At 42.3% G+C, this 25,666-nt stretch overlaps 1 protein-coding gene across 2 annotated transcripts in view; it reads left to right on the top strand.

Annotated features, from left to right (window-relative positions):
* LOC138971400 (uncharacterized) overlaps positions 1-17,308 on the top strand; it is a 42,058-nt gene extending 24,750 nt beyond the window's left edge. For both annotated transcript variants that reach the window (XM_070344126.1, XM_070344125.1), the window contains exons 18-33: positions 139-328; positions 2,352-2,510; positions 2,892-3,053; positions 3,886-4,100; positions 4,629-4,809; positions 5,297-5,446; positions 6,282-6,515; positions 6,873-7,040; positions 7,521-7,691; positions 8,159-8,329; positions 8,723-8,935; positions 9,420-9,692; positions 10,269-10,469; positions 11,039-11,194; positions 13,844-14,042; positions 14,696-17,308. In XM_070344126.1, coding sequence (XP_070200227.1) covers positions 139-328; positions 2,352-2,510; positions 2,892-3,053; positions 3,886-4,100; positions 4,629-4,809; positions 5,297-5,446; positions 6,282-6,515; positions 6,873-7,040; positions 7,521-7,691; positions 8,159-8,329; positions 8,723-8,935; positions 9,420-9,692; positions 10,269-10,469; positions 11,039-11,194; positions 13,844-14,042; positions 14,696-14,798 — 2,946 coding nt within the window. In that variant the 3' untranslated portion in view covers positions 14,799-17,308. The remainder of the gene's footprint in view (positions 1-138; positions 329-2,351; positions 2,511-2,891; positions 3,054-3,885; positions 4,101-4,628; positions 4,810-5,296; positions 5,447-6,281; positions 6,516-6,872; positions 7,041-7,520; positions 7,692-8,158; positions 8,330-8,722; positions 8,936-9,419; positions 9,693-10,268; positions 10,470-11,038; positions 11,195-13,843; positions 14,043-14,695) is intronic.
* Positions 17,309-25,666: the final 8,358 nt, after the last annotated feature.

Genomic DNA, 25,666 nt, shown 5'->3' with positions numbered 1-25,666 from the left:
GGCATTGCGTTCAGTTTCATTCTGTGAGTTCGACAGCTACTTAAAATATTGTATTTTCGCCTTACGCGACTTGTTTGATTTATTCTTGTCAACATCATTCACACTCTAACACTGAGAACCTCTCAACCCATTCAACAGGCGTACAAGTCCAAAGAAATGCAGGTGTGGGCAGCACTGAAGTCCGATGCAGAGAACGGTCAGTTTGACCTGGGATCGCTGACCCCAGATGCCAAATACACGAAGTACCCGTCCCTGACCTTCGACTGTCCCGCTGGAACAAAGTTCAATACAAGAAGCGGCCCGACCGACAACACGAAAGCTTCCTGCGGTGAGAGATCATTCACTAAATTTCAACTCTTAAGGCGGTCCTTAATTGAGCCTGGACTCATTAAAATGTTTCATAAAACCTATCCAAAATGACGTTATTAAATGTAAGAAATTAACAAGTCGCGTAAGGCGAAATTACTACATTTAGTCAAGCTGTCGAACTCACGGGATGAAACTGAAGGCACTGTATTTTTTCACCAAGACAGTACAGCTTCGTCAATCCCACGTGAAGGAAATCGCTCACCTCCCACGTGCAAAACGTAGTGATATTGACACGCCAGATTAGCGCAGTAGCGTATTGCGCTAAGCAGGAAAGCGCGCTTTTCTGTATTCTTGTTAACTTTCTAGGCTTGTTTTGAATACAACCTATTATATCTATATGTTGTTGGAATCAGGAAATTATAAAGAATAAATGAAATCATTTTTGGATCGATTTCTTAAATTTTAATCGTAAGACTAATTAATCTATTTTCGTTAATTGTGATCACATTTTAAGAGTAAACATGACATATGTATATATTTTTAGATTCAGAATGTGATGAAGAATACGATGCAATCAATTTTAAATCTGTTTGCGAAAAATCGATTTTAATGACAACTTTAATGAGCAAACTCATAAATTAACTTTTAAGCCTCCAAGCTGAAATGCAATACCAAATCCCGGGCTTCGTCGAAGATAACTTGAGCAAAATTTCAACCAATTTGGTTGAAAAATGAGAGCGTGACAGTGCCGTCTCAACTTTCACGAAAAGCCGGATATGACGTCATCAAAGACATTTATAAAAAAAAAATGAAAAAAACGTCTGGAGATACCATACTCAGGATCTCTCATGTCAAGTTTCATGAAGATCGGTCCAGTAGTTTTCTTTGAATCGCTCTACACACACACACACACACACACACACACACACACACACACACACACACACACACACAGACACCACGACCCTCGTCTCGATTCCCCCCTCTATGTTAAAACATTTAGTCAAAACTTGACTAAATGTAAAAAGAAACAAGTCGCGTAAGGCGAAAATACAATATTTAGTCAAGTAGCTGTCGAACTCACAGAATGAAACTGAACGCAATGCAATTTTTCAGCAAGACCGTATACTCATAGCATCGTCAGTCCACCGTTCAGGCAGTGAAATTGACAAGAAGAGCGGTTTAGTAGTTGCGCTGAGAAGGATAGCACGCTTTTCTATACCTTTCTTCGTTTTAACTTTCTGAGCGTGTTTTTAATCCAAACATATCATATCTATATGTTTTTGGAATCAGGAACCGACAAGGAATAAGATGAAAGTGTTTTTAAATTGATTTGGAAAATTTAATTTTGATGATAATTTTGATATATTTAATTTTCAGAGCTTGTTTTTAATTCAAATATAACATATTTATATGTTTTTGGAATCAGCAAATGATGGAGAATACGATAAACGTAAATTTGGATCGTTTTATAAATTTTTATTTTTTTTTACAATTTTCAGATTTTTAATGACCAAAGTCATTAATTAATTTTTAAGCCACCACGCTGAAATGCAATACCGAAGTCCGGGCTTCGTCGAAGATTACTTGACCAAAATTTCAACCAATTTGGTTGAAAAATGAGGGCGTGACAGTGCCGCCTCAACTTTCACGAAAATCCGGATATGACGTCATCAAAGACATTTATCGAAAAAAGGAGAAAAACGTTCGGGGATATCAATCCCAGGAACTCTCATGTAAAATTTCATAAAGATCGGCCCAGTAGTTTGGTCTGAATCGCTCTACACGCACGCACGCACGCACGCACGCACACACACACACACACACACACAGACACCACGACCCTCGTCTCGATTCCCCCCTCTATGTTAAAATATTTAGTCAAAACTTGACTAAATATAAAAAGGCGTTAAATGTTGTATCTTTAAACGTTAACTGTCCACTTTCGACCTCAATTCTCACCAAGAGTCCTTTGCTACAGAGAGTGGTGACTGTTAAAATTGTTTGGCAATTGCTTCCTGACACTTCTATTTTCTGCACAGTGGGGTGCTCCAAGGGCAACTACCTGTCCGACAAGACGGAGTGCAAGAAGTGTGAGAAGGGTCAGTACACCGAGCTGGACAACGCCACGTCATGCACGCCCTGCCCCCCGGGACAGACCACGCTCTCTGAGGGCGCTGACAACAGAACTCTGTGCAAAGGTGGGTCGTGCGACTGTTTCATCTTTGTCCACAGTCGCTGCGCTGAATGTGTGTCTATATGTTTGTCTGTAAGTGTTGCTATCTGAATGTTTTTCTGTCTATCTGCATCTTTCTCTGTGTGTGTGTGTGTGTGTGTGTGTGTGTGTGTGTGTGTGTGTGTGTGTGTGTGTGTGTGTGTGTGAGTGTGTGTGTGTGTGTGTGTGTGTGCGTGTGTTTTTGCAAATATGAGAATGCGGCATATATATTATCGATGTCATAGTGGAATTATGGCGTAACGCGTTTTAGACAGCTTTTCAGGAGAAGGCCAAAACTGATTATTTTTGTTATGAAATATTGTTATGGCGAGTAAGTAGCATTGCATTGCTTTGTTTCCCTTTTCAGACAAGTGTACCGCTGGGTATTTCTCTCCCTCTGGGCTGGTCCCTTGTCTGCCCTGCCCTCCCGGGTCCTACCAATCACGTGACGAGGCCGTGACCTGTGACCTTTGCCCTCCTGGCACTTGGACTTCCCTTGCCGCATCAGCCCAGGGAGATGACTGCGTTGGTACGCTTATATTTGTTTTTCTTGCTTATGTTTTGAGGCTGTGATGAAATCATAGGAAAGAATGTAACAGGAAAGGGGGTGGAGTCCAAGGAATCAAGGGCACAGACTGACAGAGAGAGGTATGCTAATTTAAGAGGGGAGTAGGGAGAATGAATTGTGAATTGTCTCTCTCTCTCTCTCTCTCTCTCTCTCTCTCTCTCTCTCTCTCTCTCTCTCTCTCTCTCTCTCTCTCTCTCTCTCTCTCTCTCTTATCAATCAATCAATATGAGGCTTATATCGCGCGTATTCCGTGGGTACAGTTCTAAGCGCAGGGATTTTTTTATTTTATTTGTTTATGCAATTTATATCGCGCACATATTCAAGGCGCAGGGATTTATTTATGCCGTGTGAGATGGAATTGTTTTACACAATACATCACGCATTCACATCGGCCAGCAGATCGCAGCCATTTCGGCGCATATCCTACTTTTCACGACCTATTATTCCAAGTCACATGGGTATTTTGGTGGACATTTTTATCTATGCCTATACAATTTTGCCAGGAAAGACCCTTTTGTCAATCGTGGGATCTTTAACGTGCACACCCCAATGTAGTGTACACGAAGGGACCTCGGTTTTTCGTCTCATCCGAAAGACTAGCACTTGAACCCACCACCTAGGTTAGGAAAGGGGGGAGAAAATTGCTAACACCCTGACCCAGGGTCGAACTCGCAACCTCTCGCTTCCGAGCGCAAGTGCGTTAATTTCCACTCGGCCACCCAGTCCCACTTTACTTAGGATGTAATCATATATTAATTAAACAGAAGTTGACCATTCACTCATATTTTTGCAGCCGCAGACGTTCATCTGACAACCGACGCTACCCTCCGAGGCACAATGACGTCATCACACAATTCCGTCACAATGACCACGTGGTTCAGACTGGGTTATAATTCCTCTGCTGTCATCAGTATCATCTTTGGAGACTTGACCCAAAATCCTCTCCGGATTCTGACTTTCACGGAATATTCCGAGGATATCTGGACACAGTGGAACGACCGCTTTTCAGTAGCAGACCATTTTTCTCTCTGTCTCTCTCTGTCTGCCTGTCTGTTTGTCTGTCTCTGGTTGTCTCTGTCTCTGTCTCTGTGTCTGTGTCTGTCTCTCTCTCTCTCTCTCTCTCTCTCTCTCTCTCTCTCTCTCTCTCTCTCTCTCTCTCTTTAACGTTTAGTTCCTTATTTTGTTGTTGTTTGATCATTTTTGTTGCATTAATGAATAGCTCTTTAGGTTTACGGGTCAGTTCAGGGCGGTCTTTTATTATCGTCGGTGTCTTGTAAATTTACCATGTAGAAAGTGTCCGACTAAAGTTTGTTTAACAAAATTATTTTTGAGTGTTTTAATATCTGTTACATATATACTTAAACAACCACAACAACAACAACAACAACAACACTGCGACTAAATTACCTAAGCTTTCTTATGTTCAAGGTCATTTTGACATCTATACTTACATATTTACAAGACTGCATACTTGTGTACAGATGATTAGTAGGTCACCCACAACAAAGCGTCATTTGAACTTTTTCTTCTTCTCAGGTCCCACCCCTTTCAATGCTGGAAGTAGTGCAAGACCAGTGGGAACGAGTGGTAGTCTCAGTGTCTGAGAGTAGTGAGGTCACAGTATACCACAACAACACACGCGCGGTTACCTTTGACCTTCCTCGTGCCCTGACGTCAGTGGCTGGTGACGTGGAATCGCTCATTTTGAGAGGAAAAGGTAGCGTAAGGGCCTTATTACATCAAATAATAAATATCGACCTAATCTGTGTTTACTTTCGATTTTTCAGGGATACAGATTGGTAGAATGTTAATATTGCTTCAAGTGACTTGCTCTTCATTGGTTTGCATTTTTTTAATAATTTGATTTGTAGCCGGGGTGCGTGCGTCCTTTAAAAGTTGCATTCGGCCATATGTAAACTATGGAACCATTTACATAACGTTCAATACTGTCATTCAACTCACACTGTAGTTATTTTCACATTGAATTATTTTTATCGAAAAATAGAACGACTCTAAAGTGCGATGGGATTTAACCATGTTAACATGTAGCACACATACTACCGTAGAGGTGCTCGTGAACGTTTTAAATGTAAAAAGAACAAGAAAAGACTTCGATATTCAGTTATGTTGTTTTAGTGGTGTGTGTGTTTGTGGCTAACATGTCCGTGTTTACTTATATATTGATTTATATCTCAATCACACAGGAGCCATTTCTGGCGTTCGCGCTGAAGCAAGGGCAATGAGTCAAGGGGAGGTAACTACGTCATTTTCGTCTTGCACGGGAAATGACTCCAGCAACATCCTGACTGTGAGACCACGCCCAAGCTCTGTGCATCTTCCCAGCATTTGTGATGGTAAGGGGGGGGGGGGGGTTGTAGGGAACCAGCGGTGTTTCTTTTTATGCGAGGCGAATCACACAGTATGATTATGCAGTTATACTTTCTGCACTTTTTAAAGCGATGAAAATCTTTCGCGGATTGGTCACTGCTGCAATTCAATCTAAATTTCATTTTCCAGCCGTTGTGAGGGTATAGGGCAGGGGCGGATCCAGGGGGGATTTCCGGGGTTTCCGCCCCCCTAGCCTAAAAAAAAAAAAATTGAAAAAAGAAAAACAAAATTAAACGTGAAAATGAAGAGAAACTGATAGCTCAGATTGCACCAGATTGCTCCATTTTCCTTGATTTGTATCGAAGGCGGAGCCGGTTTTTGTCTTCTAAGTAACGGTTTTGGAAAGTAGTTGGGTAAATTGTTGGCTCAGGTTGCTCCAGATCGGTCAATTGTCCATGTTTAGATCCAAATGTGTCTTCTTAAACCTACTTTTTGGAAGGTGTATTAGGGAAAGTTTCTTGCATCTGATTGCACCAGATTGCTCCATTTTCCTTGTTTTTATTAACATTTTCCCGGATCCCACTTGAAAGTTCAAACGCTTCGCGCCCTCAACCAACGTTTCGCGTCGTCGAATTGTACTTTAAAAAAAATTGAAACCCCCTTAGAAATTATGTGATCCGCGCCTGAATGGGGATGATTTGTAGTCAGTGAAACATGGGTGCTACATTGTATGCGAGGAAAACCAAACAGTCACACCATATGCAGTGACGCTTTCTGGCTCAAAAGGCAAGAAACGTTTCGTAATAAGCATGCAGTTACACAGTCACTGAAAAAGTCGATTCTTCGACATTATCTCCTCAGCTGTCGACGACTGCCAGTCTTCACCATGCAGCAGTCACGGGGTGTGCGAGAACCAGGTGGATGGCTTCAGGTGTCAGTGTGAAGACGGGTGGACGGGTACCACGTGTGAAGTGCCACCCGACGTCTGCTACCAGAACCAGTGCCAGAATAGTGCCACGTGCGTACCATCGGGGGACAATTATACTTGTAGCTGTGGCGAGCAACACTCCGGGGATCGCTGTCAGTTTGAAAAAGGTTGGCTTCTTTATTCGCAGGTGTTTTTTTGTCCTTCAAAATGTTTTATTCTGGTGAAGTTTTTGCCTGTTTGCCTCTGTTTCTCTGTGTGACCACGTGACAATCACTGAGGCCCGGGGAATGTGAGGATTCACGTTAAACAAAAGTACAACCTCGTTTTCTCAGACGTTTACTTCACAGTGTCACTGAATTTACCTCCCCCTTACGACTCCCTCTCTTTTAAGACCAACGAGTACATTAACTACAGGGGAATATCGGTACCTCTCAGTCTCTTTAAATCTTCATTTTAAAACTGAGGATGAGAATTCACAATGAATTATACAGACATTATTAAGATGTCGGGTATTTCGATGACAGTGCACGGTGAGTGGGGAGACTGGGCGTCGTGGTCCCAGTGTTCAGCGACGTGTGGCGGTGTGCATGAACGCCAGCGACTCTGCAACAACCCATCCCCTCTCCATGGCGGTACGGAATGCACGGGGCAAGGAAACCAAACGCAAAGCTGTGGAGAATCCGTCTGCAAAGGTTTGTGATCAAGTGACCTGGGGAAATAAAGGACTGTGTCGATCTGTCTCAATTCAAAAGCCATTGCCAAATAGCTAAATATTTCTTTCTGTTTATAAAGAGATTATCCTCACTTACAAAGAGATTATCCTTACTTACAAAGAGATTATCCTTACTTACAAAGAGATTATCCTTACTTACTATTCTTATTGAAAATATTAGCTGACATGATGCAAACTTTTAACTTCCGTTGAACTAAAAAGTTTACTTTGTCAAACACAAATTAAACCATGACGACCTTGAGCCACCCTATGCTTTATGTCTCAAATCCTTTTTTTTTTTTTTACAGCACAATTTGGCGGACATGATGCTGACTTTTGCCGTTTGAAGGGAATTTTGACTTTGTCATTCAAAATTATGACGGCTTCCGATCCAGCCTATATGTTATGCCTGTAAGCCTTTTTGAAAATATTGAATAATGTGTTGCAAATATTACTGCAGTCGATGGCGGATGGGGAAACTGGACGGACTGGACAGGCTGCAGCGGCACCTGTGGAGGAGGGAAGACAACTCGTACCCGCCAATGCAACAATCCCACACCACAAAATGGCGGCGCTCTATGTGAAGGGGAGGACACGGACGAGGAATCGTGCGGCACAGTTGTCTGCCCAGGTAGCTGAAATAAAACCAACAAGTGTGTGTGCTTTTAATACAAGCACGCCTGTTAACTGACTGTGTCAAAAGGACATGATGGTTTATAGTGGGAGACATTGAGATTATTCATTTGCTGCGTAATGACAGAATCCTTTCACCACAAAATGTTAGCTGTTATGGTCGGACGTATTTTGTTGTTGGTTTTATTATGTTTTGGTTTTCCCCCTCCATTGAACAAACTGACAAGGAAGGCTCTGTGTTTTGAAATATCCAGTTCCATATTTGGTGTCTGCATGGATGTTTTGAAATATCCAGTTCCACATTGATTTCCGTGTATGGATGTTTTGAAATATCCAGGTCCACATTGATTTCTGTATGGATGTTAGTGATGCCTTTGACATACCTGTGTTTATGTCTGTTGATGTACGTATCAGTAAGTGTCGAAATTGTACGTTCATCAGTTGCGTTATTGTCCACCTTCTCAGTTCACGGAGGTTTCGGCAACTGGTCACAATGGACTTCGTGTTCTACGACCTGCGGCGATGGGATACAGTCACGTGAGCGGTTATGTGACAATCCTGTTCCAGCCAACGGTGGAGATCCTTGCAGCGGTCAAACCAATCAAACGCTCAGATGTAACCTCGCAACTTGTCCAGGTAATACGCATATGCACATTTAATATATTTCGGTTGAACATGATAGATTTCCCTTATTTGAGCCAGGTGAACGTCGAAGCCAAACAAAAACTTTCTACGAAGGCAGATGACCTTGACGAGCGTTCAATTGTAACAAAAATAAATAATAAATAGAAATACAAAATTTAAAACATCAACAGAATTGGAACGACTGATGTATAAAATTATTCCGAGCCATGAATCTTGAGTATTGAACATGCTGACAAGCCAACTTATTGTAGTGTACCCTTTTTCGAAATGCAGAAATGGATACAGAGACCAGGTGAGGCATTCTAAAAACATGTCTTAATACACGTTTTGTCGCGAGCTTGCACCAGCATGAATGTGCGCATATATTATTAATTTTGTCTTCAGAGTGTACATTGCTCCCGAGATCGGAAGGAACCGACTTCAACTGTACGCTTTCCACGGACCCAGACCGCTGGAGCTGCAAGCTGGTTTGCGCGCTTGGTTATTCCAGCCCTTTACGACACGCCGAGTACACGTGTGGCCAGGAAACAGAGTACATGTGGAACTTTGAAAGAAACGGCACCTTGACCACCAAATACGACATTCCCATCTGCACCAGTGAGTTACTGGGATTGAGACCATCGTTTCTTATATGTTATTTAAAGACCGATTGGTCTTTCCTTGTGTCAGTGGAACCCGAGGCCCTTTTAAATGTGTAAAAGTTTTCGTTTCGTGGCATCGTGGTTACAGAATATAATGCACGATAAAACTTCAGCTTTAACACGAACCAAATGTCAACAGCAAAAAAAAAAAAAAAAAAAAAAAGCCTAGCTTCTTTCTGTGTTTATAGGATGGGACATTTTTGTTGACTCAGGCTACGCTAATTTCGTTACTGTAATCTGTGTCCACACGCACACTCAACACGCGCAATTAATTTAGAAAAACAAACCTTCCCACTCTGCGCAGAACGCAGTCAGACTGATGATTTGTGTATGTGTTCAAGTGGAAGGATGCTGCCAGTCGTATAAATATCGTTTTAGTTAGTTGACATGACCGTTCAAGGGGAAAGAAAGTTTGTTTAAGAAATGTTTCACTCTGACAGGAATGAAGACGGCGACATCAGTAACGTCCACCACGACAGTCCCGTACAGCAACACAGACTGCAGCCAGAGGAACGAGGTAGCCAATGCAGTGCAACAAAATCTACAGCAGCTTCCCTGTCTACAGGACAACATCTGCGTCGTTGACGTCAAGGGCGAGTGCGTCACTGGTGACGACAGCAATGGGTCCGGTCGAAGGAAGAGAAGCGGAGGCTCAACGGCGGTGGTTGTCAAAATGGATGCTGACTTTGGCAACAGTGTCAGGTGGGATCCAAGTGAGTGATTCGCCATTGTGTATGGCGTATTATTTTGGCCGTGTGTTCTTTTGTATGGTGATCTGTGTAAAAGACTCCCCCACCCCCTCTCCCCCACCCCACTCCTTTTTTTAAGACAATGACAAATATGAAGAAAAATCAGATCTCAAAATGAGATCATTTAGTTACGTTTTCGTTTTTCAGGCAAACATATTTTATATCGCTTCACGCGACTTGTTTTGCTAACTTTTATCAATCTTGGCAATCGACTCAGTTGAGCACAGTTAGTGCGTTTTATCGAGCACTCGCTCACCATTGAATAATAGACCACGACATTTGTTATTATTATGTTCCTACAACTATTTGCTCTTCGATTTTGACATCAACTGTCACAAAATTGGAAGTTTTTTTCCTTTCTTCGTTCATGGGCTTAGACTCCCACGTTCACTCATGTTTTTAGCACGAGTGGATTTTTACGTGTATGACCGTTTTTACCCCGCCATTTAGGCAGCATACGCCGATTTCGGGGGAATCAAAATTGGAAGTAATAAATTATATTATTTTGTGTCTTGTTTTGTTTTGTTTTGATTCGTTCAGACGACAACTCATCTATAATAGACTATGCAAGAAAGTTTGCATCAGTGGACCAGTCAGCCGCTCAGGTGGCCATCAACGACACGGAGACTCTCTTCACCGTCACTTCGAATAACGCCGTCATCAGCCCTGACGTCACAGAAGCGTCATACTCCGCTTTCGTCGCCTGTCCTCCTGGATCGTCGGCAGTTGATGGTGGCTGCGGTAAATATAAAAACGTGAATCATCGTTTTAGAAAAGGAATGATGTGTCAAGGCCTCGACTGCCCGTGGAGTGACTGTTGCATATTTGATCAATCCATACATACAAAGAAAAACAAAATATCTCACATAAAAGCCTTGCCAGATTTGAGACTCACCGAACTAGTGCAACTGTTTTACAAAGAGTGTGAACAACTGATGATTTTTGTTTCCACTATCTTGTGTGTTTTATTTCGTTTGTTTGTCGTTCTGGTCTGTTCTGATTTTCTGTTTTTGTTTTAAATCATAAGAACATTTCTATTGTTGTTCTGTGGTGTTCTTATGACTGTTTTTTCAAAAATTAATAAGAACAAAGTACAGTCAATTTTATCTTATGACGACCTACCACGCGCCAACCAAAGGTAGTCGTTACAGATATATAGGTGGTCGCTCTGTTAAGGCGAATCGTATAAGGAAAATCTCACCAGGGATCCATCGGGTTGGGCGTTGTGGGTAGTTGGTCGTTATCAAGAGGTGTTCGTCACGACAGGTTCGACTAATATGATATCTTAATTGCTTTTTCTCCGTCGGCAGTGGACTGCCCGCCAGGGTTCTACGAGGAGAGCGGTCAGTGTGTGCTGTGTCCGCTGGGTCAGTACCAGGACCAGCCTACATCCACCACCTGTAAACCCTGTCCTGATGACCTCAGCTGGGACGTCATGGGCGCTAATGACGTCACACAGTGTCGATGTGAGTTGTCATTGTCAGTGTCTATAATTGTTAGCAGCGAGAAAGAGAGGGAGCGATCCTAAAGCAACTGAGTTGTGTGTGTGTGTTTGTCTGTCTGTCTGCCTTTCTGTCTGTCTGTCTGTCTCACTCTGTATCTCTGTCTGTCTCTCTCTCTGTTTCTCTATATTCTCTCTCTCTCTCTCTCTCTCTCTCTAAAGATTTTAGTCAAGCAGTATGTAAGAAATGTTTAGTCCTTTGTACTGGAAACTTGCATTCTCCCAGTAAGGTCATATATTGTACTACGTTGCAAGCCCCTGGAGCAATTTTTTGATTAGTGCTTTTGTGAACAAGAAACACTTAACAAGTGGCTCTATCCCATCTCCCCCCTTTCCCCTATCCCATCTCCCCCTTTCCCTCGTCGCGATATAACCTTCGTGGTTGAAAACGACGTTAAACACCAAATAAAGAAAGAACAAGTCGCGTAAGGCGAAAATACAATATTTAGTCAAGTAGCTGTCGAACTCACAGAATGAAACTGAACGCAATGCAACGCAGCAAGACCGTATACTCGTAGTCCACCGCTCACGGCATAGGCAGTGAAATTGACAAGAAGAGCGGGGTAGTAGTTGCGCTAAGAAGGATAGCACGCTTTTCTGTACCTCTCTTTGTTTTAACTTTCTGAGCGTGTTTTTAATCCAAACATATCATATCTATATGTTTTTGGAATCAGGAACCGACAAGGAATAGATGAAAGTGTTTTTAAATTGATTTCGACAATTTAATTTTGATAATAATTTTTATATATTTAATTTTCAGAGCTTGTTTTTAATCCAAATATAACATATTTATATGTTTTTGGAATCAGAAAATAATGGAGAATAAGATGAACGTAAATTTGGATCGTTTTATAAATTTTTATTTTTTTTTTACAATTTTCAGATTTTTAATGACCAAAGTCATTAATTAATTTTTAAGCCACCAAGCTGAAATGCAATACCGAAGTCCGGGCTTCGTCGAAGATTGCTTGACCAAAATTTCAATCAATTTGGTTGAAAAATGAGGGCGTGACAGTGCCGCCTCAACTTTCACGAAAAGCCGGATATGACGTCATCAAAGACATTTATCAAAAAAATGAAAAAAACGTATGGGGATTTCATACCCAGGAACTCTCATGTCAAATTTCATAAAGATCGATCCAGTAGTTTAGTCTGAATCGCTCTACACACACACACACACACACACACGCACAGACAGACAGACACACATACACCACGACCCTCGTCTCGATTCCCCCCTCGATGTTAAAATATTTAGTCAAAACTTGACTAAATATAACAAGTCGCGTAAGGCGAAAATACAATATTTAGTCAAGTAGCTGTCGAACTCACAGAATGAAACTGAACGCAACGCAACGCAGCAAGACCGTATACTCGTAGCATCGTCACTCCACCGCCCGTGGCAAAGGCAGTGCCCGTGGAATTATTATTATTATTATTATGAACATTTGTGCGCCTAATCTAAATATAGCCCTAGGCGCTTACAAAATATAAAATACATAGTGAACATTATACGAAACACAAATCGACAAGGACTCATACACTCGCAGACAGGCGCACAGCGAGAACGCGACGCACTCACTCATACCAACTACAGGCACATGCATTCTAGACGGAAAAACAGTCGTAATTGACAAGAAGAGCGGGGTATTCGTTGCGCTAAGAAGAATAGCACGCTTTTCTGTACCTCTCTTCGTTTTAACTTTCTGAGCGTGTTTTTAATCCAAACATATCATATCTATATATTTTTGGAATCAGGAACCGACAAGGAATAAGATGAAAGTGTTTTTGAATTGATTTCGAAAAAAAAAATTTGATAATAATTTTTATATATTTAATTTTCAGAGCTTGTTTTTAATCCGAATATAACATATTTATATGTTTTTGGAATCAGCAAATGATGGAGAATAAGATAAACGTAAATTTGGATCGTTTTATAAATTTTTATTTTTTTTTACAATTTTCAGATTTTTAATGACCAAAGTCATTAATTAATTTTTAAGCCACCAAGCTGAAATGCAATACCGAACCCCGGGCTTCGTCGAAGATTACTTGACCAAAATTTCAACCAATTTGGTTGAAAAATGAGGGCGTGACAGTGCCGCCTCAACTTTCACGAAAAGCCGGATATGACGTCATCAAAGACATTTATCAAAAAAATGAAAAAAAAGTTCGGGGATTTCATACCCAGGAACTCTCATGTCAAATTTCATAAAGATCGGTCCAGTAGTTTAGTCTGAATCGCTCTACACACACACACACACACACACACACACGCACAGACAGACAGACAGACAGACACACATACACCATACCCTCGTTTCGATTCCCCCTCGATGTTAAAATATTTAGTCAAAACTTGACTAAATATAAAAAGATCTCTCTCTCTCTCTCTCTCTCTCTCTCTCTCTCTCTCTCTCTCTCTCTCTCTCTCTCTCTCTCTCTCTCTCTCTCTCTCTCTTCGTGTTACAGCATGAGAGAGAGAGAGAGAGCCTGTGTTTGCGAAGGATGTTATTAATCGTGCATAAACATACCCTTTCGTTTCAAAACACATGATTGCCCTGTAGTCGAGAGAACGAGTACCAGTCACACAAATAAACTCTCATTCTTTCAGACCCGAGACGAGACATTGAGAGCACAGACAATGGGCCAAATTCTGACGGAACAACTCCAAACTCCATTGCCCCTGTCCCCGCCTCAAACAATAAAGGACTTCTTATTGGGGGAATCGTTGGCGGTTTCATCGTCATTGCTGCAGTGATTGGCGTTGTCACCTTTTTCGTGATGAAAAGCAAAAAAGCTTCGAGGATCAGGTAAGTCTTCTTCTTCTTCTTCTTCTTCTTCTTCTTACGTGTATGACCGTTTTTACCCCGCCATTCAGGCAGCCATATACCACTTTCGGGGAATCAGGTAAGTGTGAGATGTTTATATTTTTGTTGTAGTTAAACTTAATTGTGTTTTTTTTCTTCTCCAGGGCTCCCCCAAACCGTGCTATGCGTACTAGAAGGCGAAAATAACAGGTTCCATTCTGGACTTACATGTTCGCTGGTTTTGTGGAAGTTTCGTTGCCTTTGTTGGCTTAAGAAATGTCCACGTATTACATGTTTTCTCCCATTTATGTGCCGTGGTGTTTTTTTTAAATTTTATTATCTCTGTACGTATCTGGGAGATGTCTGTGTTTGTGTGGGTAAAACGCAGTTTACCAGTTTTGTTAGTGGTGGGTTTTTTTTTGAGGGGGGGAGTTAGATACTAATTAACATATTTCCTTTGCTTTGCCGTTGTTTTTGCATTCATTATCTGTTCTTATTGTCAGTATTCTTGTTTGTCCGTCCACTCAAAAGACGACTGGGTCGACGTACAAGTGAATGCTTCGTTTTATATATGATTCAATGGTTCCTATATTGAACCTTTCTTGGATTGTTTTTTTTTTCATTCATGTTTCTCAATTTGTTGTTGTTATCTTTAGTGACATCTACTCAACACAACGACCAGCTAGTTCCTATGACAACGACGCGTATGAAGGAACAAATTTGCCACCCAGTTCAACACACCTTGGACAACGAGCATAGTAAATGCGATATGTTCTGTACAGCCTTCACCTGTTTTGAAATGAGAACTGCCCTTTTCTGCAACCAGTTTTTGTTTTGTTATTGTTTGATTGTTTGACTAATTTCGCAGGATTTGTTGCCCGTTTGTTTTGTACACAAAGCTAAACTCGTGCCAAAAAGTTGAGCAACTCTGATATAAAATCTGAAGCGCAATGTTTAAAGATTCATCACAATTTATTGAACTGCTACAATGACTTTATTTATGTTTTAACTAATCAGGCATTGTCCCATGTTAGTAACCTAACTTTGTTTTAGAACACGATCTTAGAACAAAGTGTTATCTTATGAAAACCGGTCCCAAATGAGGACATTAAGGTTTAAGAAAAAAGTTTCAAAATAAAGCGACACAGAACCCAAACGGCAAGGCGCAACTAATCGGTTTTTGGAAAGCATAAAGAATATTCATGTCTTTTGTTTTGATGAGCAGTGTGTCTCCCCAGGTGCTCCGCTTACTGTTAGCAGTGGGTGTTATCTCCCCTTGATGTAATTGTCTCACTGTATTTCTTGTGAAGGCTGCGCTGTAGCCGTTCGATGTGTTTTCTCCAAAATCGGTTCCATTGTTTTCGGTCAGCCATAGAGAGTGTGACTGCATGGTCTGTTTGGATCTGGTTGTCTCACATCGTATAATAATAATAATAATAATAATAATAATAATAATAATAATAATAATAATAATGGACATTTGATATAGCGCATAATCATATATATATGCTCAATGCGCTTTACATATTAATTTACGTATGTCCTCTGAGGCATACACCCGGTGAGCTTGATAACAGATTTGACCTACTCGCTCGTCCATGACGAGGTCTAGTTTTAGGACAAAACGATTCCTGCATGATCTTTTTGGACGTCATTGACCTCAAGTGTAAAGTCCCAGGCAGAGCAGCCTTCGTCGAAAGGCATAATGACCTCGCGCGGAACTCTATCCCTACACTTGCTGACTTTAAAGTTAGGCCTTAAACAATCAATGAGGTGGGTTTTTGGGCGTAAACTAAACCTTCTCACACACTGAATAATTTGTCAACTATCGACGTCACTATTTTCAGATTTGTTTCTTTAGATTTTTGAAAATCCGTACTAACCAAGCAGCCGAATAACGGTACAGTTATTTATGAAGATACACCTTTTTGTAACTGCCTTAAAATCGGCCACCTCAATGAATCAGTTTTTGCCATACCGTGCCATTTCTAACTTGTAGAGGAAGTGACAAAAATTAATCAACAAAACGTGTATTTGGCCGTAGTGACCACCTGACCCCCTGTTCACGTCACGTTTTACACGTGGAGATCGTGAATATGTTCTCACAGGGAAGACAGATAGACACGCTTTGAATGCATGCTATTTATACAGCTTATTCGTTAAACAAAGTTAATAAATGTTAAACAAATAAAAGTTGATTGACATTAGAGCTTGAGTTCATTTACTGTTGATATTGTTTGCAGTAACTGTATTGGCTGTCCTGGGAGCATTTCTACGTCGTATCTAGAGTTTCTTTGGGGTGGTGTATTTTTGGTATGAATGTAAGCCTAGTTTTCTGTGCTTTAGTCTTATTATTTATGCCTTCTTCTTCACATCAATTTTTGAAGATCTCTCTAACTTTCTATGAAAAATTTGTTTTTGATGTTAGGAAATAATTTGTTAAAGTGGACTTTAATTGTACATTGCATAGACCTATAGACAGTGTCGTGTTTGTATGTGCCTCTGTGAGTCTCCTGAAGTTTGGAGTGCATCTGCCATTATATAGGAGTTGTGAAGTTTATACTCGTATTCTCTTCTTGTGAAATTATAATGTTGTCTTTGTTTATACAGTTATAACCATGTTGGCACGTCATCTGAACGCGATTCTGCTCGTCTGTATGCGCGTTCGACTTTCTTACACTTTATAATGTAAGACATAAGATTTTATCATAACCACGTGGAGTACACAGGAATGTTGCTTGGCTCGAGTACATTCAATACATAATACATTCAAACATAACAACAAAACAGAGTACTCAACGATATGTGTGTGTGTGTGTGTGTGTGTGTGTGTGTGTGTGTGTGTGTGTGTGTGTGTGTGTGTGAGTGTGTGTGTGTGTGTGTGTGCGTGTGTGTATGTGTGTGTGTGTGTTTGTGTGTGTATAGCATGCATAACTCGATATGTCTGTTTATCGATAAATTATATTCAAAGATTAAAGTTAACGCTTGCATGCAGTGGGTCTAGGGGGTTGAATTCATAACAAAGTATGTAACATGCATTATTTGTCAAGCACCATTTCCTTCTCACACCTTGGCTTTCAGCTCTTAAAATCAAAGAAAACATTTGTGATTTAATATCAACATTTAAAACTATGGCAGCATTTTCATTTGTCGTTCCTTGTTTGCAGTAACATAGTTATACTCGCATTTTTCCCCCTTTGCCTTATAGCCAAGATCGCATGTACGGTGTCAAAGCACCACAAAATAAAAATAAAAATAGTTCAATACTTCACTGTGTTGCTGGCGTTATCGATTTGTGTTTTCTGTGGAAATGCGAGATAACTCAAACTATTCACAAAACCGGCAAGATTAGTAATGTGTCTTGCGTCTCCTTTGGGGTGAGATGGACTATAATGTTTGACTGGCTTTAGGTGCCTCTAGTGTTTACTATGTAGGTTAATCTTAGGGATTTCAATTTCAAACTCTATCACCAGCAGTGTTTCTGAAGAGTAATCACAGACCTTACCTTCAACGAAGCGCTGATGATCTAATGAAATGAAATTAGATGAAAACACACAAAGAGAGAAAGAAACACAACAAGCTTTCGTCAAACACACACACGCGCGCGAGCATGCGCGCACACAACACACACACACACACACACACACACACACGCACACACACACAATTGAACATCTGTGATTGATACGATCCCAAGAGGGGGAACCTGTACAAAAATAACTAGACTTAGGTACACGTGGTTATGTGTGTGTGCGCTTTTTTGCCTGACTACGTGCGTGAGGGAGAGAACATCCTAGCTTGTGTGTGTGTGTGTCCCTGTGTGTGTGTGTGTGTGTGTGTGTGTGTTTGTCTGTGTCTGTGTGATTGCCGCTGTGCGTACATGCTAGCGTGTATGTTGTGGAAATGTTACGCTTGTATATCTTGAAATTGATATTTTGGATCACTCTCGCTTCATGTTGTGCCTGTCTGTCCCCAGGGTAGTTTCAATGTCACTTTTACCGTGTTCCACAGTCTTACACACACATATCCGCCTCCCCCCCCCCCCCCCATCAAGTCCCTCGAGACCACATTCCTCTGTCATACCCTGACCGTTAACTGTTTTCTCGTGGGACGTGAAATTCATACCTATTGTACACCTGAATGAGTGAAGTTATTGTTCTCTTTCTACGAAGCTTCAGACTTGGCTTCCTTTAAATATATTTTGTTCAGTAAATACACTGGTATTTACTTACAGCAGTCTCATAGGACCACGTATCAATCTATGCTTTTATATTAATTGCCGTCTTGAACAGGAATATATGAAATCGAACGGAGAAGAAGAAGAAAGGAATATATATATATATAACTTAATAGCCAGGCCTCTTTCGCCCTTGGGACTTGTACAGAAGGCGTGGTACTTTCATCCACACACACACACCCACACACACACACACACACACACACACACACACACACACACACACACACACACACACACACACACACACACACACACACACAAACACGCGCGCACACAAACATGCAAGGAATCTCTCTCCATCACGCACGTACAGATATGCAGACACGCGCGCGTGTGTGTGTGTGTGTGTGTGTGTGTGTGTGTGTGTGTGTGTGTGTGTGTGTGTGTGTGTGTTGGTGGTATATGTGTGTGCTAACTTGTATGCGTTTGTATATAAGCCTCTACCACGCTCTTGATTACCGGCTTCTGGCTATGTATTGTGAAGATTATGCCTGCATTTACGTTTGATATATAGTATTGTCAGTTTGGTTTCTAAGCCCTTGTGGTCAACATCTGAACAAAATATATAAATATAATTAAATCAGATTTGAATAAAATAAAACAAGATAAACTAAAATTAACTTAACTAAACGAAACGAAACGAAACGAAACGAAACTATAAACTAAACTAAACTAAATTAAACTATAAACTAAACTAAACTAAACTAAACTAAACTAAACTAAACTTAAACTAAACAAAACTCAAGAAGGTTTACTTATTGGAACCTTTAAAGGCACAGTAAGCCTCCAGTAAACCATCACAGATACTGTCAGGCTTTTACACACAGTACAAACACCCTTTCATTTAAACACTCACCGCTTGAGAACATCCTAGGTGCCCTCCGTAAAGAGCGAACCATTTTCAAAGAATTTATTTTTGCGTAGTTTATCTTACCCCTGAGCCATCGTGAACCCGTGTGATCCAGTTTCCCTTTTTCACAATGTAGTCGTCAGTTAGTAATTTGAATGCGACTCGATGTGAGCTTATCTGCAATAGCACGTTAATATGTACCTCTCACTATGCACGAAACAAACGGCTGTGGTTCACAAGAACTCTAGTGATGGCTTTTGACTGTTGAGAGGAACTGGCGATATGCATAAACCGTCGTCTGCTACGATAACCACTACCTTGCGTGACCCTGCTTCCGGGCTTTTCTTTTTTCAAACTTTCAAAACTTCGAATTGTACTGATCTTGTCTTGATGAAAAAAGAATTATTTTATGATTTAAGAATGTTTGTGTAACAAGCTGTCAATTTATTATTTAGATTTTAAAAGTTAGGTCTAGCGCCAAAACGCACCACGGTCCAAAAACGTGTCAGAGACAATCCGCAAAATAAATTCTTTAAAAATTGCTCGCTCTTTACGTAGGGCACCTAGGATGTTCCCGTTTGGTGAGCGTTCAAATGGAAGGGTGTTTGTACTGTGTGTAATAGCCTGACAGTATCTGTGATGGTTTACGGGAGGCTTACTGTGCCTTTAATCACAGACAAAACGAAATATTCACTAGTATGTGGGGGACGGACAATAAAGATTATAATAAGACAATCGACAGAAACAACGATAGTTTAGCTAAGATAACCACTTTGTCTTCGATCTCAAACTATCTTGGTTTTTGTTTTGTTTGTTTTTGTTTGTTGTTGTTGTCCTTTGTGTTTTTTTGTTTGTTTTGTTTATTTTGATATGTCGATGTTACCATTCTAATCTATTATTCCAGAAACTCGCCCCGTGTAGCCAGGGTTCACAGCATAAAACAGGGAGGGCCAAATCTCAAAATGTTAACTCGCAAGCCGGGCGAGTAACTTCAGGAAAGTCACTTGCCCGCCAGAAATGTCGCTGCCCCGGTACATACGACACAACAAATTATGAGTGTTACTGTTAGATTTCTTGACACAATTAAAACAGCGGTGACATGCACAGGATCCTTGTTTTTGTTTCACTAGAACATGGCGATGATTTTGCAGAGGACAGAAGTTCCTGCATCTGCAGTGTTTATATGATAATATGGCTTTAAAACTCGATAGTACACCCAGCAATTTTGAATTTGACCAGAATTTTCACTGGCCAGCCGGGCGAGCTGCCAGGCGGTTTCTACTAGCCCGGCGGATTTCTTACTCGCCCCTGGCGATCGGGCGGACGATTTGGCCATCCCCGTAAAGCCAAGTATAGAGTGCCGATCCTTTCTCTCGAGTTGATTACCGGTCGTGCTGCGTTCTGTGCAGAGCGGGAATTGGTATCATGAACGGGCGGGGATGTAGCTCAGTCAGGGCGGGGATGTAGCTCAGTCGGTAGCGCGCTGGATTTGTATCCAGTTGGCCGCTGTCAGCGTGAGTTCGTCCCCACGTTCGACGAGAGATTTATTTCTCAGAGTCAACTTTGTGTGCAGAGGCTCTCCTCGGTGTCCGAACACCCCCCCCCCCCCCCCCCCCCCGTGTGTACACGCAAGCACAAGACCAAGTGCGCACGAAAAAGATCCTGTAATCCATGTCAGAGTTCGGTGGGTTATAGAAACACGAAAATACCCAGCATGCTTCCTCCGAAAACGGCGTATGGCTGCCTAAATGGCGGGGTAAAAAAACGGTCATACACGTAAAATTCCACTCGTGCAAAAAACACGAGTGTACGTGGGAGTTTCAGCCCACGAACGCAGAAGAAGAAGAAGAAGGTATCATGAATTGATTTTTTGAATGACACCTATGTCAATCTGTGAAATGAATTCAACAAAATATTCCGGCTCTACAGAGGGATCAGCCAGGCTGACGATTTCTGATGTGAATCGACGCTCTCATCCCGTATAAAATCCCGGACAGAGCTGTGCAGGTTCAGATTGTCAGGTGTACACGGTACTTCGCACGAGAAGGAATGTATCTTTAATACTCGGTAAAACTCAGGTCTCATTTTGTGTCAGGTGTTTCGTCTCTGATTTTAATCAATGCGAACAGAGCTGCAAGGGAGAGAACACGCGCCGAATAATACAGTCGAACCTGCCCTGGCGACCACCTCTCGATAACGACTACCTGCCTACAACGACCACCCCAAACGATCTCCAACGAGTGTGTTCTATTCACCTTTTGCATAGTGACCACCAGTCTATCACGAACTCTTTTGATAAGTCCCCGAGGTGGTCGTTAAAGACAGGTTTGACTGTATTCGTATATGAGGCCCCATAGGAAGTATTATTCAAAACATGCTGTATCATGTTCTGCAGATTTTTGATAGTTGGTGAGATTCTCCAGCACTTCGAACAAGAACACTATGAGTGAAGTAGCAATAGAAGAACAAGATGAGTGAAGGACTAGTCCTCGTTTTAATCTTCTGGGTCTTCCAGCTTACTGCTCTGTTGGCCAGGGGTCAGTTTACATCTCAAACTGTCCATGTCTCCAAAAGCACTCTATCCGAACGTCCACCCACACTCTTCGGTGAGACCCCGAGCGCGTCAGACCAGCAAGCGCCGGTCACTCTGCAGGACCGTGTGGGCCACTTGAAGACTTCTCTGGCACACAGAAATTCCAACAGTTCTCTTCGTAAGTCCGAGTTTGAGAGTCTGCTGAAAACCGACGGTGGTGTTGTCGAGACAAACACCAACGTCACCAACACTCTTGCATGTCGTCATCCCCTTTGCCGGCTTACATCATCTCAGGCATACGAAACATCTGAACACTTCACGAAAACAACTTTGTCTGGTTATGATAACACAGCCCGACAAGCCGACACTGCGACTGTGGCTGCTAATACCAAGGACAAACCTGTCGTTGCACCGGACTCTCCACGTGTGGTCCCGTTTAATCCAAACTTTGTCAAGGACTATCTTCTGTTCAACAAAACCTGCAACGTCAGAGTCTGGCCAGTAAACGTCACGCTTGCCAGTGACGCCAGCTGTAGGTGCTGCCCCTTAGTTTGCACACTGCGGTTTCAGTTCATACCACTGCCGCCGGATAACTACTGTCTGACTGTGACGAGGTATGACGTCTTCGCGGACGACGTCACTCCTTGGCAGAATTGTTGGGATGGAAAATACGGGCGCATGATGCGGGGAGCTGAGGAAGTGATGGAGGTGGTCATAACGGCAACACGCATGGATGGCATCCGTTTTACGGCACAGTGGCTCAACCCCTATCAACGGCGACTGCAAGTCACATACATGTCACATCGTATGGGTATGGTTTCAAAGGCAAAATCCTTCCCATGAAGGCGGTCCTTTAATTGAGCCCGAAGTCGACTTCTCGAAGACTTCGCGAAGTCTTTTTTTTAAAAATTTGTTACCTTAGACTCAGTGCTAGAGCTCCGTGTGGCCATATTCGCAAAACATAGGCCTACTTCTCGTAGTCGACTTCGCCCAATTAATGACTGGCTTGAAAACAGTTCTGCCCACCGTCTCAGATCTGATCAGGCTTTTACACGGGATGAGGTCGTCCCTTCTCTTGGACACATATATATGTCGTGCCGAATTCCCGTAATTGCCGATTCCGCGTAATGGGCAACGTTTTTGCCCATTTCGCGTAATCGGCAAAACGCTGCCCAATAGGGGCCTACGTGAAATCGGCAGCGTTTTGCCGAAATCGCGTAAAGGCTTCTAAAATTTGCCCATTTTGCGAAATCGGCAGCCACTTTTTGGCTCACGTAAGTGTAGCCTATGCGATGCTAACTTTTGTCTGTCTGTGCGTGCGTGCGTGCGTGCGTGCGTGCGTATGTATGTATGTATGTATGTATGTATGTATGTATGTATGTATGTATGTATGTATGTATGTATGTATGTATGTATGTATGTCTGTGGTAGAAACTTTAACATTTGACTGAACACCGAAATACTAATTTTCCCTGGTTATTATTTAAGCAACAGCTTCAAAGTATTGAAGCAATGATCAATATTTCGTCAGCACGTATGTAGTTAAAGTGTGTATCCAAAGAAAACGGGTGGTGGGTTTTTTTTTTTTTTTGGGGGGGGGGGGTAAAAACAGGTGACTGGTTTGTGTCGTGTGTGGTATGTAGACCAGGTCAGGGGTCAAGGTTAGGTCAGATCGCGTGAAGGATTGTGGTATAGATACAGTTATCACCGAGCTGCAGTTCGCCGATTCGGAGAAGACGATTTTACATTGTTCGGTTTCGTAGCTCCAGAAAAATAGATAAAGAAGATACCAAAGGAGATTTCCTACAGGTTAATCTGCACAGCGTGTTTCCAGTGTCTGCGCGAGGAAGCGCAGCGCTGTCGAAAGCGCAGTGTCGATCTGGCCATCTCAGGCAGGTGTCCCCGTAAGTAGGCTACAGACAGACAGATCTAGATCTAGTGTCTCGCACTCTTGCACCGGTTACATCACGAAGCGTCCCGGTACCGAAGCGTCCCGGTACCGAAGCGTCCCGGTGCCGAAGCGTCCCGGTACCGTAGCGTCCCACTATAACGCGTCACAGGGGTACCGGGACGCTTTGGTACCGGGACGCTTCGGGTTGCTCCCGCGCAGTGGGGCACGTAGCGTCCCGGTACCGAAGCGTCCCGGTGCTGAAGCGTCCCGGTACCAGTCACCACGCACATCCTCGGCTCGCATGCCAATGTATTATATAGCAAAGGGAATGCCTGTAATTCACACAGAGCAATCACTTGGTCTTAAACGTGCACAAGACAAAAACTTTCATACTGGGGGAGCGAGCCAGTCTGAAGAGTACTCGGGTCCAGCGCGAGCGTTCTTTATTACCCAAATGAACCCAAACAAACCCAAATTAACCCAAATGATACAATTTAAAAGTCGGAGGCAGAACTGAAAAGACTTTTTCCGACGCTCACGCTTAGTGAAGCCAGAAAGCGTGTGTGATAACAGACATATCCCTCTTGTGAACGGAAGCCTACGGACTTTTCCCCCGAACTTGTCCACACGGGTACAGTATTTCCAAATTGGTGTGTTGTGAGTACAGATCTAAAGTAAAGTTGGGGAAAAGTTGGACAAAAAGTTTGTTTTTTTTTACCGAAAGCAAATCAAGGTCTGTGCAAAATTAAAAAAATCAGTGAAGTCAAGGTCAAATCAAGGTCAATATTAAATTTAAAAAAAAAATATGGTTAGTCAAGTCAAGGTCAAATCAAGGTCACTCAAGGTTTAAAAAAAAAAAGCCTAAGTCCTGTGACGCGTTATAGTGGGACGCTTCGGTACCGGGACGCTTTGGTACCGGGACGCTTCGGTACCGGGACGCTTTGGTACCGGGACGCTTCGGGGTGTCCCCCTTGCACCGTGTCACCTATGCTTACTGTGTGTGTGTATGTGTGACGGAGTGATTGAGTTTGTGTTACTGTTTGTTGATTTCTTACGTGAGCCTTGAAGGCTTCGCCTCTTGTTGGTTTTAAAGTTCTCAAATGCCTGGGATATCATCACACTTAGACGACTATATACTCCAATGGATAGATATCGCAATAATCGATAAGTTATGGCAAGTTATTGCAGGAAGTGTAGTTTTCGTGCATTTCCGGAGTTATGCTCGACACAGACCAAAATAGACCATACAAAACATAGTAGGGAGGTAAAGCAATGTTAATGCAATGTTCTGGGGTGTTATGTATGAGTGACGTCGAAAGTACACGCCGACTTCAGCGAAGTCATGACTTGAAAGTCGCCGTCTACCGCAGGCGCTCAGTCGGTATGCACGGGTGACGACTTGACCGCCGACTTTCAAGTTGCCGTGTAAAGCAAGGTCACCAGTCAATCTATTTTTATAACGAGGAATTCCTTCCTTTGCGCATGCGCTAGGGTCATTCGATAACATCCTCCCGCTTCCTCGCACGGGGAGTTAGACTATTCAGGGACGGAGAGCGTGGAGAAATGGAGGCGCAAAAGATGAAACGAGCAAGAGGGTGCCTGTCGCGTAAAAGCTGAGAGTCAAAAACGGCACCAGTGAAATATGGGTCAGTGCTACTTTGCTCTGAAACGAATCAAAGATGTCTTCGCTAATCTTATCGGTGTTGGTTCTAAAATAATATGACAAGGGAAGTGAATCTCGCAACAAACAAAAATTTTTTTAGTCCAGCACTTCCAACTATTGGGTTCTGTCTAAAAACGATTACGGCGAAAAAATTCGTCGACTTTGATGACAGAAAACCATGAAAATGGCCATTCTGTTCACTGAAGTCGGCGTGTAAACCATTTAGACGACCTCCGGAGCACGTCTAAATTTAGTCGCCAGTTTCGATGGTACAAGCGTGTAGTCGCCACCCGTGCATACCGTGTACCTCGCGGTTGGCGGCACTCGCTGTTTGCACGCCGCCTAAACGTTTAGACGTCACTCATGCATAACTCCCCTGGTGACACAAAAAGTAACAGACTGGCTGTCGCTTTTGCAGAATGGGCAAATTTTAGAAACCTTTCCGCATTT

The sequence above is a fragment of the Littorina saxatilis genome, linkage group LG7 (assembly GCF_037325665.1).
Source record: "Littorina saxatilis isolate snail1 linkage group LG7, US_GU_Lsax_2.0, whole genome shotgun sequence".
Classification (NCBI taxonomy): domain Eukaryota; kingdom Metazoa; phylum Mollusca; class Gastropoda; order Littorinimorpha; family Littorinidae; genus Littorina; species Littorina saxatilis.
Note: the sequence above shows the minus strand (reverse complement) of the source record. Positions and strands in the feature narration are given on the sequence as shown.